A 17,662-nucleotide genomic window follows, 5' to 3' on the forward strand; every position below is an offset into this window, starting at 1 on the left:
AATTACCCGTTCCCACAATCTGAGGATCAAACTCTCAGGATATCAAAAGAATGGGCTAACCATTTTATGGGGATATTTGTTCTGAGGTACAGATGTTTTAACTACAGAAGAATGTTGTGGTGGGGTCTGAGAACTGACTCCTACTAGATTTTCTGCTGAGCTCTCAGATAGGTAGCCACGTTAGCTTGTAGCTTCAGACAAACTAGCAGCCCTGTAGCACCTTAAAGACTAACACATTTATTTATTAGGTAATGAGCTTTCGTGGAAGTGGGTCTTAAATTTATTAGGTAATGGGTGTTTGAGTCTCTAAGATGCTACAGGGCTGCTTGTTTTTTGCTGATTTCTGTGAAGCTGATTAGCATTCAGGTAGGTTCTTCTACTGTTTTTCTCTGTAATGTTTTTTACTTTAAGAATACACGTGCTTGCTTAGGAAGAATGGTGAATAATTTCTGAGTATGGGCAATTATGCTGTTTACAGCCTCCAAAACCAAAGGAAGAGTAGAGGCCCACCTGCTTAGGCAGTCTGTCTTGCAAGAAATAACGCAGCCTAGACAGGGAACTCTGCAGCCTGGAAAACTCTAACCAGGACTGGAGGGGAAAAGATGTGGGTCTCTGCCCAGAGACATCACAGCTGAGGGACAGAGAGCCTAAACGCAGGTGCCCTTGCTGAACCCAAGAGAGGGAATATAGGTGCAACTGATCTGACAAAGGCAGTGTCATGGCTCCTTCCCCACTTGAGCAAAATAAATGCAGAAATGGGGGCCAGCAAAAGTATCCCCAAAACCTTATCTACCCGGTTTTGGTATAAACTTCCCCCAAAAAATCCTAAAAACCTTAGATTTTGGGGATAAAATTTGCTGCCCCCACCCCCAAATAATAATAAGGAAACCAGGGAGAGACTACTTGGGAAATCTCAGCCTCAAAAATAAAAAACAGGACACAAACATTAACCAATACCAAGCTAACAAACAGAAAAAAGGGAGAACTTTTATTATTACAACAATATAATAAAAAGTGGAAGTCAAATCCTAGTGAGGAAAATAGAAAGGAACATAAACACTCCCAAATTAAGTGTTACAATGTAGTAAGAAAAGCCAAAAAAGATTTTGAGGAACAGCTAGCCAAAAATTCAAAAAAATGATAGTAAAATGTTTTTTAAATACATTAGAAGCAGGAAGCCCGGTAAAAAAGCAGTGGGGCCCTTGGACGATAAAGATATAAAAGGAGCGATCAAGGAAGACAGTGCCATTGAGGAGCAATTAAATGAGTTCTTTGCTTCAGTCTTCATGGCTGAGGATGTTACAGAGGTTCCTAAATCTGAGCCAGCCTTTTTAGGTGACAAATCTGAGGAACTCTCCCAGATGGAAGTGACATTAGAGGAGGTTTTGGAGTTAATTGATAAGCTGAATAGTAACAAGTCTCCAGGACCAGACGGTATTCACCCAAGGGTTCTGAAAGAACTCAAATGTGAAATTGCAGAGTTATTAACAGTGGTTTGTAACCTATCTTTAAATCCACTTCGGTACCCAATGACTGGAAGACGGCCAATATAACGCCAATATTTAAAAAAGGCTCCAGAGGAGACCCTGGCAATTATAGACCGATAAGTCTAACATCAGTACCAGGCAAATTAGTAGAAACAATAGTAAAGAATAAAATTGCAAGGCAGGTAGAAGAGCACGAATTGTTGGGCAAAAGTCAGCATGGTTTCTGCAGAGGGAAGTCGTGTTTAACTAATCTATTAGAATTCTTTGAAGGGGTTAATAAACATGCGGACAAGGGGCACCCAGTGGACATAATATACCTAGATTTCCAGAAAGCCTTTGACATGGTCCCACACCAAAGGCTTTTATGTAAATTAGGCGGTCCTGGGATAGGAGGAAAGATCCTTTCATGGATCGGGAATTGGTTAAAAGACAGAAAACAAAGGGTTGGAATAAATGGTAAATTTTCACAATGGAGGGGGGTAACTAGTGGTGTTCCCCAGGGGTCAGTCCTGGGACTGATCCTGTTCAACTTGTTCATCAATGATCTACAAAATGAGGTAAGCAGTGAGGTGGCAAAGTTTGCAGATGACACCAAGTTGTTCAGGACAGTCAAAACCAAAAGGGATTGTGAAGAACTACAAAAAGATCTCAGCAAACTGAGTGATTGGGCAGCAAAATGGCAAATGAAATTTAATGTGGGTAAGTGTAAGGTAATGCATGTTGGAAAAAATAACCCAAATTACACGTACAACATGATGGGGTCAAATTTAGCTATGACAGATCAGGAAAGGGATCTTGGAGTTATAGTGGCTAGTTCTCTGAAGACATCCACGCAGTGTGCAGCGGCAGTTAATAAAGCAAATAGGATGTTAGGAATTATTAAAAAAGGGATAGATAATAAGACGAAAGATATCATACTTCCCCTATATAAAACTATGGTACGCCCACATCTTGAGTACTGTGTGCAGATGTGGTCTCCTCACCTCAAAAAAGATATATTGGCATTAGAAAAGGTTCAGAAAAGGGCGACCAAAATGATTAGGGGCTTGGAACGGGTCCCATATGGGGAGAGGCTAGAGAGACTGGGACTTTTCAGTCTGGAAAAGAGGCGATTGAGGGGCGATATGATAGAGGTATATAAAATCATAAAATGGTGTGGAGAAAGTGAATATAGAAAAATTATTTACCTTTTCCCATAATACAAGAACTAGGGGACACCAAATGAAATTGATGGGTAGTAGGTTCAAAACTAATAAAAGGAAATTTTTCTTCACACAGCGCACAGTCAACCTGTGGAACTCCTTGCCGGAGGAGGCTGTGAAGGCCAGGACTCTATTAGGGTTTAAAAAAGAGCTCGATAAATTTTTGCAGGTTAGGTCCATAAATGGCTATTAGCCAGGGGTAAAGTATGGTGCCCCAGCCTTCATAACAAGGGCAGGAGATGGATGGCAGGAGATAAATCACTTGATCATTGTCTTCTGTTCTCCTTCTCTAGGGCACCCGGCATTGGCCACTGTTGGCAGACGGGATACTGGGCTGGATGGACCTTTGGTCTGACCCAGTATGGCCATTCTTATGTTCTTATGTTCTTAATATTCGTGCTGCAAGCCTCATGACTAGATGGAAGAGTCACAAAGTAAAACACATGGGGAGTCTCTACCATGGGCCTGGAACTTAGTTACAAGGAGAGTAAAAGAACATTTCTAAAAAGTGCACAGACATCAGATCCCACTTCCCAAACCATAAAACAATAAAGCCTAATGGATCTATCTAAACTTTACCCTACTTACAGAAGATTGCAGGGCCTGTTCTTGGAGGGAGATAGTCTATGTCTCTCTCCCTCATGGCTGGAAAGAAGAAGCAAAGACAGAGAACAGAAGAAGGGAGGAGCCAAAATTCAATTCTTACCTACATTCCTATAGGCCAACCCCACCTGGCTAAGGAGGTTAACCCTTTTACTCCCAGGCTGCTGGCTAACCCTCATGATCATGACAGGCAGTAACAGCAAGCTAACAGCAGGATGGATTAACAACCTTGGGCACTAAGGAAGAAAGCTGAGGTGAGGGCAGAAATATACAAATCTGCCAACAGACCTTTCCAGTACCATCAGTACCATCGTGCCTACCTAATGCACAGACTCCATGACTGTTGAAATCAGATCTTTACTGTCTGAAAACAGTCCTTCAAAAAGAACAGTGATTTTAAACACCAACATGGTCTGTCAAACACAGTGGGTCAGAGGCTTGTTATAAGGATAGATACAGCAAGGTTCAAAATTTGGAAGGGTTAATTAGACAGACAAAAGCTAAGCTAAGAAAGGTTCTAGAAAGGATGAATAGGAACTCCAAAATCATCCTGTCCCCTCTATTCAAGGGAGTGCAAGTCTGAGATGTTAACCAGAAACTTCCATACCCCTGCGTGACAAATTCTGCAAACATTATTTGTTGCTTGTACCTATTCACCTAGCATCGAGAAAATCCATCAAGTTAGATTTGGAGAATTCAGATTCATAGAGCAGGAGTAGACGTCTTATTCATACAACAATTTCAACATTTTTTTTGGATGCAGTCGACTCCCCCAGTTTAATGTAATTTGTTTATCATGGTGCTTATCCCATCTTTTAATATTAGATTTTGTACCCTGGAAGCTATGTATTTAGGTTTTTGAGATTTTTAGAATCTGTTTAAAAAAGAACACAAGTTTGGGGGTATTCTTGAACTACACAGCTGCCAACCTATATTCAGAGTACTTACTGCTCTCATATACAGGACTTGCTGTATTTTATCTTAGATCAATAACAAATAAACAGATAGACCAATCCAGATAAAAGGTCAGATCTCAGAAAACCATCAGAGCTAGAAGTGAGTGAGGTATATTAGTTTTCCAGTGGTATGCAGCATTCAATCCTAGCCTGGCCTGGTCACACAACTCTGAATCTTAAAATATGGCCAAATCCTGCTCTTATTTACCCCAGTGTAAGGTAGAGTCACTTCACAGAATTTATTTTACTCTGTATTTACAATGTTACAATAGGAAACAATCTTCCCCCTTTTAGGGGGGAAGAAGGCATTTCTTTCTATTTTATTTCCCTAAATCCAATTTAAACACATCATGACATCAGCAACCACTGTCTGGAGAACTACTAATGCAATTTTATTCCATCTAGAAGTACCAAGCTCATCTTTTAAAAATAGCATAAAATATTAATCTCAAACTAGTAGCTAACATAGCAGCAGCCAGAGTCATATCACAACTGAGGTGAGACGAGTGAGATAGCAATCAGAAGTGATTTCAAGGTCCCACATTTCATTAAGAGTAGGTTACAGGATTTGCACTCTTCCAATAAGTGATCCTGAATCATTGGTTAGGAAAGAAATATGACATCCGTTCCTTCACAGAACGTGACTGTGGTATCCATTTTGAAGGACAGCACGACCTCAGAATTAGAAATGGAGATTGTTCATAACTCTGAGCAAAACGTTATGGTTATTCTTTCAAAAGTTTACAAGTGGACATTGACGTGACACATCTCTGAAAACTTCCTATGCAGAAGAAAAATGCCAGTTTCTCTCTCTTTTTTTTAGTAGTAGTTTACATGCAACACAGTGCTGTACTGTATGCTATCCTGTTGCCTGATTACATACTTCCAGTTTCAAATTAGGTATATGTTTGCTCAGTTCATAACTCAATATTTGTAACTCTCAGGCTCCCTTTGGTCCATTTATACACTAACAGCAGGTTTTGCAGAGTTCTTTTAAAATCTGTGTTAAGTGATTCTCTTGTATTCTTTCTGAGCCTGACTACAAGAGCTTTTTGATGTAATTATATTCTGCCATTGTTTCCTGCTTATTAGAGCACTGCTCAAACTTCAAGTCTTTTCTCAAACTTCCTTTAACATTCATTTTTTGTCTTCATACAGTGGTTTGAGCACTGGCCTGCTAAACAAAGGGTTGTGAGTTCAATCTTTGAGGGGGCCATTTAGGGATCTGGGGCAAATAGGTTAAAAAAAAAAGCGGCGGGGGGGACCGTGCTTGGCCTGGCCAAGAGGGCAGGGGACTGGACTTGATGGCCTCTTGAGGTCCCTTCCAGTACTATGAGATGTGTGTGTACAGTAACTACTAGTACAAAAGTTTAGGGCAGTTAAAATAGTGGTTTGTTTGTTTTTAAATGTTCACTTTTGCTTCTGCTTGGTAGATGAAAATCAGCCAGTCCTTCTCTCCCTAAAAATATGAATACTTCTCCTGTAGATGGCTTGACCTCAAAGAAATCTATGTTCCCTTCTTGGAGTAACTCCTGAAAACACAGGAGTCAAAATCAATGTTCCCAGGTATAAAATATGCTAGAATTCTTAATGTCATGCTTGCACACTCTGCATGCAAATAACTTCCACGCAATGAAAGCTCTCATTTTTATGCCCTATGTGTATTCACAGCCTACAATTTCTTAAAGCTAGAAATAAAAATGCTACACAACTACTGAAACATAATGTGCATACAATCTCTCTCAAATATGAACCCTTTCAAGTATGAACAGTGAATACAAAAACTGTCTTCTGTGATTAAACAAATGGGCGTGTGAAGTAGCTACAGAGATTATACCCTTACTATGTTTTTGTTTTTGTTTTTCTAGTTTATCATTAAATATTTATAGAGGTCACAGACTTCACAGGAAGAATCTTTACACACATAGAATCAGGTAAGATTTTATATTAAATTGTTATTCAGAAAAAGATCAAATCAGTGTGTTTCTTAAACTGCTACAGCTAATGTTCTGTGCACTTTCAAATCTCACTTTGTGCCAGACAAATTTTGGGTGCACAAGGAATGCAGATTCAGACTAATAGTTGGAAGGTGGGGAGGAATGTTTCCTTGTAAGATGGATTGGTAAGGATCTGATCTTGTGAGTTTTTGAGCACGTCCTGGAAGAGACAAGCATCTTCTAGGGATACTGGATAAATTAAAACTCATCTGATTAAGTGGTTGCTGACTGTAATTTTCATTTTACTTGATACTGGAGCCAGATTTAAGATAAAATGGTTACTCACCTTTGTAACTATTGTTCTTTGAGATGTGATGCTCGTACCTATAGAGTTAGATATGCATGTGCACGGCTGTCGGAAAGTTTTCCATAGCAACCAGACAGCTGAGTCGACAGGAGAGCCTCCTGGAGTGGCACCTATGCAAAGCCTATATATGACCAATGTGACCTGGAACCCTTCAGTTCCTTCTTCCTAACCACTGCGAGAGTGGAGCAGGAGGGTGGATTTTCAATACATATGAGTGAAGAACAACAGTTACAATGGTGAGTAACCATTTTTTCTTCTTCAAGTGCTTTCTCATATCTATTCAAGTGCCTAAAGTGCAGGTACCATTCTAGTAGAGGTTATAGCCACCAGAAAGGCCGCTTTCCAGAAGAGGTGGAGGAGAGAGCAAGTGGTCCGTGATTTAAAGGGAGGGCCTATGAGCACCCAGAGGACCATTTTAAGGTCTCACACCAGGACTTGCCAGCAAAACAGTGGGTGAAATCAGTCCATGCCTTTGAGGAAGTGCCCCACCATGGGTTGCACACACATAGAATGCCCACTTTTCCCAGCCAATATGGCTGCCAGGTACACCTTGCTGCTTCAGGGACATGAGGTAATCTAACACCTGCAGAATGGAGGGGAATGGTTAAGAGAAGGGAAGAGACCTTCCCTACCCAATGAACAGCAAACACTAACTGAACCAAAACCAATGGTTATACTGAACACAGCTTTTTACAACTATTTGCACAGAAAAAGCTAGGGAGCTGTGAAATAGCAACAAGTACTTGACTAGATCAATGGAACAGCCACCACTGGCAGCGAGAAGAGAACTATGGGGTCCCTGGTCACCTTGGTCATATATAGGCTTTGCACAGGGGCCACTCCAGGGGGTTCCCCATCCAACACAGCTGGCTAGTTGCCAGGGAAAACTTTCCAAAAGCTCTGCATGCACATGTACAGCTAGACTGAATAGACATAAGCAAGCACTTGAGGAAGAACTGATGCGTCTGCTCCAGACACAGATTAAAAAGCAGCCTGCATGAGAGAGAAAAAATGGCTTTAAATCAATCCTGGGGCCACTAAGCTAGTTCCAAGGGGCAACATAGAACCGAATCAGTTTTGTTCTAAATTATGTGAATTGGTAGCAGACATACTTTGATCTTCAGGATGTGTCGAGTCCCAAATCAAGTTTCTTTTTCCCAGCCAAAATTGGAAAGAAGGAAAAAGAAAAAGACGTTTGTGAGGAATTACTGTGTTGATCCTATGCCACATGGATTTTTACCCAGTTCAGTATCCAGTTAATCCAGAGAGATGCAAAGCTGATGGAGTACACGCCACTATTGCTCCTAGATTGTTAAAGAACAACCCCAGTCTTAAGTTGTTATCTTGGGAGTGCTCCCGAGCTTTCTCTCAGAAGCACTAGCAACCCCCTCTCCTATTGATATACACTGCACACACTTACCTTTGTAACCTGGCACTGGTTTCCCTGCCTGTCCCGGTGGAGGTGTTGTAGAGTTTCCCAAACCAATGCAGGAAGCAGTAATTGCAGATCCAGTTTCTGTTATGTAATAAAATTAAACTATGTCAGTTAAGGCTTGTACTTAGCGTCATTAAGTATTTATCTGTTCCAAGTTGGTTCCTCGTTCAACAGATCAAATATACATTCTTCGAGGAGCAATGAAAGATTTAGAATCCGCAGGGCTCATATATAATGTGTTACAAATACAAATTCACCACAAATGTCAGAGTGCACCAAAACAGCACTTTCCTGTTCATTAACAGCTAGTACAATACAGATTTAAAAGAAAAAGAAACAAAAAAACAAAAAAACCCTAAGAAAAATAGGAACCAGTAGCTTATTCTGCTGTGTACCAATGGGAGTCAGAGAACAATAAATTACATGTTTGTAAGTAACCTACAGATGACAGGGCTGCTTCATAAGATTATTTTATATGTGTATTTTTAAAGAGTTAATCCATAAACCAAAATCATCAAGAGGTACAATCTCTAGAAGGCAGATTAATCCAGCCTTGTTTTATTATTCTGTCTCTGTTTAGGCTGTACTAGTTTTTTTCTGTGTGGGGTATATATTGCTATATGATTACATATTTCACTGCGAGGTAGAAGTGTTAGTCTGTATCTTCACAATCAAAAAAGCAGTTGTGTAGCACTTTAAAGACTAACAAACTAATTTATTTAGGTGATGAGCTTTCACTGTTTCTGCAGGCTGAGCTGACTGCACTCACTGACGTTCCTCCATTCCACTCGATAAGCTCTCAGTTATGCCATCCTCATATGCCATATGCCATCCCAATTTATTTCAGGGATTTCCTGCAACTCATCCCACCCTCTCCATCAAGTCTTGGGCTCTGTGTGTTTCCTATTCCTCCCTCTCCTCCATGCAAATGGCTCTGTGTGCCCTCATTCCCACCTTTCCACACCCACACCAGAAAATATGTGCCCCCCACATACCAGGCAATCTGTGTGCACCTTCATTTCCTCACATGGTATACCATCAATTCCCTCCCTTTATAGACTCTGTGTCTCATTCCCTCCTCTGGGCCAGGATCCCTCTATTCCAATGGCTCTCTCTATGCTCCCCTTAACCATTTCCTCTTCATAATTATTCTTCTTACCATCTGGGAGATAAGTCATTTAGGGCATCAAGACATTCAGCTATTGGGAGGATAAGCAGGGATGACCTGAGATGCTATTGTACTGGAATATATGAATAGGTGCTTTTAAGTAGTTTGATTTAGAGACAATGGGAGAGAAAGGTGGAACTACTGTGCTAAACAGATGGCAGAGGCCAAAATTTTCCCTGTTTTCCTCCTTTCAGATTTCCCATATCCCTTGTAAATCAGTACACTGATGCCTAGAATATTCCCAGAAAAGCCTGAAACTGGTCACTTGCAACATTTAATATTTATGATGTTACAAAGGAATGCAGTTGTTCAAAATTTTTGCAAAGTAGACCAACTGTATGCAGAATTTGCTTTGGATGCTGAGAAACTGTAACCTTTGACAGGCTCAGAAAGCAAAAAATTCAGTATTTCCCCATTTCAGGCTGCTGGGCAGAAAGACCAGAGAGCAACCCACATTGTGAAGCAATGGATCACTACTTCATTTGGAAGTGCACCACGTAGTTCAGGAGTATGTATTTTACAACTCACAGAGCTGAGATATGTCTTTGAGAACTTTCGCAGTTATACCGTGAAGAGGAAAGAAAAAGTAGAGTTTATAGTAGTAATAGTTCAGAGTAAGTATGGCTGTGTTGCAGTCATGGAGGGCTAAATTAAAGCTAGTTCAGGAACATGTGCACAAGCTGCAAACAAATCCCATGACTGCAGTGTAGCCATACCTTAAATTTCTTAATTTACCTGAAAGAAACTTGCAGGGACTGTAGGGGGCAGGGAGTCATTCCTTCAGTCAAGCCATCCCCCAGCATTCAACAGATCACGAAGTTTGGGGTTTTTTTTGTTTTGTTTTGTTTTTGTTTTTTAAATTCACCTTCTAGATTATGACTCTTTAGTGCTCTGATTTACCAGCTGATCTCTCCACCTCAGGTTCTGATGTGGTCACATAACTCCAGGGTCTTGGAGGTGGGGTGGGAGAAGAGAGGTTAATGAAAAACGATGACAAGACATAATAAAACTACAAGAGTTGTCTCTTTGTATAGGAGTATTGATCTATAGAAGCCATTCTAGCAAAAATTTAAGTCTGTATTCTCACTACTGAGGCTTCTCATGTTGCTATTACAGGAGTTAACAGGTCAGTGATGAAAATTTAATAGGATCCTTGTTCAGTCTACTAATTTTACCAGATATGCAGGGCACAAAATGAGCCAGTCGGAGTAGTTTTGGCCAATGACTTTGATGGCACTCACTGGAATTTCAACTCAGACAATTTTTTCAAACTAAGCAAACCAGCGCAGGACTCTAGATGGCCCTTGAGTTTGCACCAAGGTCAAACTGTGCCTAGCAAGAAATGCATATCAAGTTTTGAAAAAAAAATCCCACCTGAAAGCAGCCTGTCTCAGATGCTGGCCCACAGGCGGCAGACAGAAGAGCTGCAGAAGAGGTCACAAGGAGAATGGGAAAGAGCTAATAGATGCAGGTGGTGGCAGGCTGACTTGCAGAGGGATCGCCAGCAGGTGGTGGCTGAAACTGGCCAGAAAAGGAGTTTTGAAGGTCAAAAGGGAAGTATGAAGGAGGAGAAAAAAATGGAGACAAATAACTGAACAGAAAGAGAACAGGTCAGAAGAGACCAGGAGAAAGGAAGACTGATGGTTGCACCCAGGTTGAGAGACCTGGGAAGGAGGTGGGGGCAGGCACAGATTAAAATAGGAAAAAAAAAAAGGTGGGGAAAAGGTGAGAAAATTGTTCAGTGCTATAATGAGACAAGGGGCAAAGAAAGTGGAATAAATGATGTGTGAAAAACCAGAAAAAAATAATAAGATTATAGTCTTGTTGTATCCCTGAACCACAGTTTAGAAAAAAATTTATGGATGTGGCAAAGATTAATAACATCATAATATGGACGCATTTCCTTGGAAAAAAAAGAGAGACTTATTTTGCAGGCAGAAAAAATGACTGGAGTCCTGCTTCCCTATGACGTAAAATAAAGAAGCCTTAACCGATTTACCAATATGTATTAGGATCTTTGCCAGGGTTGTCTTGTAGTAGCAGAGAGTCAGTAGCAGAAACTAATGGAGCTGCAGAAGCAGAAACCCTTAAAAAGATCAAAACAAAAAGCAGTCAAGTAGCACTTTAAAGGCTAGCAAAATAGTTTATTAGGTGAGCTTCCGTGGGATAGACCCACTTCTTCAGACCATAGCCAGACCAGAACAGACTCAATATTTAAGACACAGAGAACCAAAAACAGTAAGCAAGGAGGACTTGCTTACTGTTTTTGGTTCTCTGTGTCTTAAATATTGAGTCTGTTCCTGTCTGGCTATGGTCTGAAGAAGTGGGTCTGTCCCACGGAAGCTCACCTAATAAACTATTTTGCTAGTCTTTAAAGTGCTACTTGACTGCTTTTTGTTTTGATAGTGTATAGACTAGCACGGCTTACTCTCTGTTACCTTAAAAAGATGTTATTTCAGCAGCTTTGGGGCTGCATTTTTTCCAAAACAATGATATTCAGCTATGGGACCCTAACCTTTTCTTCCCCATTCAATTTTTTTTAATTAGAATGAAATCAAATGACAAGCAAGGGCTGCTAACGTGTAAATACACCAAATTTTGACTGACTGCATTTCCCTGGGGGGCAGGGGAAGGGCAATCTGAAAGGAAGGGAGAATTTTGTCACTGGACGCAGGAAGGGAAGACAGAAAGAACACGTATGTTAGTTACCAGAGTTGCCTGTTACCACACAATGCTTTGCAGCAGTCTGCCAAACTCACAGTAGCAGGTCTGTTGAGAAAAGCCTGGTCTACACTACTAAGATCTGTTAACATAACTCTTCAGCCTGTTAATGTTCTTCCTCTGAGGCCCTCCAGCCTATCCTGTCTGTTTCAGTGTACCCAAAACAACTGCCACTCCGTTCTGCTGCTTTTTCTAGAACCTGCTGTTCCCACATGAGGTCACATTCAGTGCATAGTCAGGTCCCACTGAATTAACTTCACCTTAGACTAGCAACGAATATGAGCCTACACACCAAATGAATGTTCTAAGTAACACACACAGAGAGAGGCAGAATTCAGGCTCGAAAGCCTTGCCATACAATCCTCCAAGGGTGAAAAATGTGGGAGGAGAAGAGGAGGATAGCCTTAGGGAACTAGGAACTCAGGGCTGGAAAATCCAGGGCCACAGATAGTATCGCACTCCTATAATGCAACAGCCATTACAAAATTCCTGTTAGGTTAGGGCAACCAAGGCCTCCTCCACTCCATCTTCAGGATACCTGGTGTCTGTCCCAGGAGATGGAGGGGATTCAGCATCCTGAGTAAAGAACTTCCTCGGAGTTAGAGCGTCTGTACTGATAAGCCATTGGGATGGGTGACTGCAGCCAAGAGAGTCACAAACTTTCTGCCCCCCTGTTATGAGAATGGTGGCATTCCTCCCCACACCCATGCTGGATTCCTGAATCCAGGAGACCATGTAGGTCCAGTCTAGACTTCAGGAGGAATATTCTTAGTGTTAGGTCTGGAACTGGGACCTGACAGGCTCTAGTCATGATAATTCTGGAAAAATTTTGATTTTAAGACTCATTTTGTCTCATTTCATTCCTAGGAGCTGGCCCTTTACATGAGGTCTAAAGGAGTTCTGTAACTGAGAAGTGTTAACAGTACCTTTCAAACTAAGCCACATTTGAATTTCTAACAGCCAGCCATCAGCAAAAGGCTGAATGTCTCATTATGAGTTTCATGAAACCATCCAATGCTCCATTTTTATCACTGTTTCAGTGCAATTTTGAGGATGTGACTATCTGTAATGCAGCGAACCAATTTATATTTCTTAAACACAACATTGCCAAGTACAGAAATATTCATAAACTCCATCATTAGTATCACTGTTGACATGAGTTAGTGAACTCCAGCCAATTTCTCTTCATATACAAGTTGACAGAAATAGGGAATGCCTTTGACAAGGAAAATTACTACAGCTGTGAAGCTATGATTCTGTCAGAAAAATGGAATGAGAATAGAACATTACAGTAACCTACTCCACAGACATGATTAGTGTGCACTAGGAACTGACATTAATTTGTCACTGCAGAGGCCTCCTTTTCAAAGATCGTGGAGAGGGGGAAATAGTGAAGTCTTCAAGGATAAGTTGGGATCCACTTGGTGCTTTTTATGCACAATCTACAAAACTAACAACATGAACTAAAAGTGAAACATGCTCTTATGCTGATTTATATTTCTGCACTTACCTGCTACATAACGAAAATGGAACAAGTCTGAACTGTGTTCCATCTATTCTGATAAGAAATGCACACTTTCAATACAGCAGTTATGCAATTTCAGTAGCAACTACTTTCCGATATTGTTTTGCTAGTTGTAGCATTTTTAGTATCTACCTTACTGTAATGTGAAATGCTGGCCCTTGATGTGCACATGCTGTCCATAGGAGAAAGTGGGAGCCTTACAAACAGGGGCAGAAATTAAGAATGTAAGAATGATCACACTGAGTGAGACCAGTAGGCCAACTAGCCAGTCTTCCAACAGTGGCTAGTGCTAGACGCTAGAGGGAATGAACACAACAGGGTAACTGTCATCCATTCTCAGCTTCCAGAAGTGAGAGATTTAAGGACACTCAGAGCACATGGTCTTGGCTAATAGCCATTGACGGAACCTATCCTCCATGAGTTTATTTCTTTTTGAATAAGTTATACTTTTGGCCTTCCCAACATCCCTGTGCAACAAGTAAGGAAAAAGTAGTATTTCATTGCGTTTGTTTAAACCTGATATTGATTTAACTGGGGGACAACTCATTCTAATGTTATATTAAGGGATAAATAACACTTCTATCGTCACCACCTCACCAAATATGATTATACAGTCCTATCACATCCCACTAAGATATAGCTTTTCTAAGATAAACAGTCGCAGTCTTTTTAATCTCTCCTCACATGGAACCTCTTTCATACCCCTCATCGTTCTTATAATTTTCTGTAGTTTTCCCTATTCTAATGTGTCTTTTTAGAGATGGGACAGCCAAAATTGCACACAGTATTCAAGGTGTGGGAATAACATGAATTTAAATAACGATAACTGTGTATATATAATTTTACCATCTGTCCATTTTGCAATAGTTCTCCACATTAGATTTTTTCAGACTGCCTCTATACATTGAGAAGAAGTTCTCAGGGAACCATCCACAGTGACTCCAACATCCCGTTGTTGAGTGATAACAGCTGATTTAGACCTAAAAATTTGTAACTGAAATCTACAGAAATTTAGTTAAATTTAGAAATTTATTTTCTAACACTGAATTTTCCCTGTGTAATAGGATGGGGTTTCTGAGCACATCTAGAGAAATCAATCCATTATAACTTTGCTTAAAAACTGGGCTCCTTACAGCAAAATTTACTGGCAAAGATTCAATTTCCTGAAGGGATAAACTCCACCCTAGCATACTGAATAAGGTGTTGCCAAAGGGAAGACTAACACGATTGAGAACAGCAAAAGAGAAACAAACATTGAAGAATTTGTAGGCGAATAACATTTTGAAAAATCCTTTGCCTCACATTCACCAAATTTGTCAGAAAGCAAGTCTGGAATTAAACCACAAATTTACTCATTAGACACAATTAGATGAGGTGAAGTAAGGACACACCTTTAATCTTATCTCTTAATTTCTTTCTATTTATGTTTCTTTGAACTTTGACAATTACATCAGTGGTGATGTTATGCCTAATTCCAGACGATTTATGAGATTTGGTACACACAGAATATAGGATTTTGACAGCTGCTTGTTATCCCCTATTTTCTCCATCCATGTCTTCTTATTTATTAAACATGCAAAATGCTAACATGATGGCAGGTTCCCATAGCCTGCCCAAAATAGGATTACATCTGCTACAAAGTTAGAAGATTAAGCAGTAGGATTCTGCTCTTAAGCTATGTCTAGATCGCAGGCTTCTGGCAACAAAACAGGGACTGATGCAAATGCTTAAGTGCTTTCCTGAACAAAGATGCTTTTCTGAATTCAAACTGCAAACTCTGAGACAAAAGATGCCACTCTGTACTAATCTGTATATAGTATTTGTACTGATTTAATGATTTCTGTTTCACAACAAGTGGTTACAATCCATATAACCACCTAGCAGGGACACAATTATTCCAATTATGAGAGTATTCATAGCAGCATTTGTCAGTTTGATAAATAGGCTACACCAATACAACCACCTCTGAACTGGTACAAATGCACCCACACTGGGAGATGACCCAATTATAATAGTATTTAAATGAATATACATAAATCAACACAAAGCATGTAGGCATTCAAGCCATTCCTATTTTTACAACAAGTGGTACAAAAGGGGCTTGAATTTGACTATGGCTTCTCAGTACTACCATAACAAAAATAATCTTGATCTTGGAGTCTGAAGCCAAAACCAGCTTTTTTGTGACAACTCTGTACTGCTAATCCTGATACTACCACTTGACATCTCCTGCAAGTACAGTAAACCCTCAATTTTACGACCCCAATTTAGCAGACTTCAGGAACAACAGATTTCTGCCAGCTCCACGTTGTTCCTAAAGTCTGCTAGAGTCCGTAAAATCCTAAATCCAAAAAGAGTAAGGCAATTTACCAGAGTTGCCAGAGCCACACTGCTGCAGCTGGAGGGGTCCTTGCTTCCAGCTGACACAGTGCACTGCAGCTCAACCTTCCACTACAGCCTGGATGGCCGCTGCCACCAGAGCTGCCATGCACTCCTCCCCACCAGGGGTGAGGCGCATCAGCACTCATATACACACCCCGCCACGGTGGGAGGAGCACATGCTGGCTCTGATGGCAGCTCCTGAAGGCCGAAATGGAGTCTCCAGCTCCTGCAGCAATGCTCCAAGCCACAGCAGAGCGCCTCCAGATGTCAGGACACACCTGGTCACGGTGGAGGCTCCAAGCAGCAGCAGAGCTCCAAGCAGTAGCATGGTCTCCAGCCACAGCAGGGCTCCAGCTCCAGCAGAGGTGGCTTAGGTGAGCCACCGGCATTTTATTGGGGGGTGGGGGAAACTGAGGCTGGGGGAGCCTGGTGGGTGTGGGCAGGCACTAGAGTGAAAGAAAATCCTCGGATTTAACAGACATCCAGGTATAACAGACACCCCTCCCCACATAGTCCATTAAATCAAGGCTATACTGTATACAAATTCCAGAGGAAGTCACAAGACCAGATAATATATTTGAAAGATGACTTTGTATGGAGAAATTCTTTTTTTATAACGAACAAGAAGTCCTGTGGCACCTTATAGACTAAGAGATATTTTGGAGCATAAGTTTTTGTGGGCAAAGACCCACTTCATCAGACCTGGTTTGCCCACAAAAGTTTATGATCCAAAACATTTGTTAGTCTATAAGGTGCCACAGGACTTCTTGTTGTTCTTGAAGATACAGACTAACACGGATACCTTTGTGATACTTGTCACCATGGAAGGCACACACTCTTTTAATAAAATTACAGAAACTCAAATCCATTCAGAAACTTTCTTTTTACAGTTTAATCACATGAGAATTCAACAGCTCCTTCAGTTTGTTTTTTTCTTACAGCCTTCAGGCATGAGTAATCTTGACATGCCTGCCTTTGTTTAAGAAAACCACACTCTTGTGGCAATATATTTGTTCTGATACTCAAATAATTAAAACATAATTTTGAAGATCTTTACTCTACTCTCACAGTCCAGTGTATAAGCAGTACATATTCATATGCTGTACTGAGCATAATGTACATGCGGACAACACAGACACATGAACACCCCTGCCACCTCTGGGGTTTCGTAAAACATCCAAAAATGGCAAACCTCGGAAGCATGGCTGCAATTAAGTGAGCCTGCTGGTAAACACTAATTAGCTTAACTGGAATTTGGTTGGCTATGACGACGGTTGAAATGAACGTCCAGCGATCTTATAGTATTCCCAAATTAATTACAGTGCATATGAGGTTTACAGAGGGAATTTGAAAGTGTGTTACTCTCCTCTGTTTCAGAGTATTCGTTGCTATAGTGTATTTGTTCAACAGAAAGGAGTAGGTGATCATTGGGATATTCAGGCATAAGGGATAGGGAGTGCTTTCTGTCTCTTTTGAAGATTTCAGAGACTGGCCCAAGGAGTTAAAGATGCATAAAATAATGCAATGCATATAATTATAAAATATATATTTTATGCTTTAATTGAATCAGTTTTTATTCTCTTCCTTTTGTAATACTCTGATACATGATAAATACTTAATAGACAAAAATGGATGTCATAAAAAGCAATTACACATCTCAGTGCTAACCATTTACTGTTTAATCATTTTTAGAAAGACATATATTTTATGCAGAGTTTTAGTGTAAAGATGGAAGAGGATGATTAGATTATTACTGTGTAATTTAGGTATATTTCTCTGCAGCAGGGATTAACATTTTATAATTTGTTTCTCTCCCCCCTCTCTCTTCATGAAAACCTTCATCAGTGATGCCTTAAATCTTACAAAGGATTATTCTTCC

The 17,662-nt window shown here is 40.5% G+C and overlaps 1 protein-coding gene across 2 annotated transcripts in view; it reads right to left on the reverse strand.

Annotated features, from left to right (window-relative positions):
• ACSS3 (acyl-CoA synthetase short chain family member 3) overlaps window positions 1-17,662 on the reverse strand; it is a 173,670-nt gene that overhangs the window by 42,082 nt on the left and 113,926 nt on the right. For both annotated transcript variants that reach the window (XM_075012266.1, XM_075012259.1), the window contains one exon: window positions 7,973-8,068. In XM_075012266.1, coding sequence (XP_074868367.1) covers window positions 7,973-8,068 — 96 coding nt within the window. The remainder of the gene's footprint in view (window positions 1-7,972; window positions 8,069-17,662) is intronic.

This window comes from Carettochelys insculpta, chromosome 1, assembly GCF_033958435.1.
Source record: "Carettochelys insculpta isolate YL-2023 chromosome 1, ASM3395843v1, whole genome shotgun sequence".
NCBI lineage: Eukaryota > Metazoa > Chordata > Testudines > Carettochelyidae > Carettochelys > Carettochelys insculpta.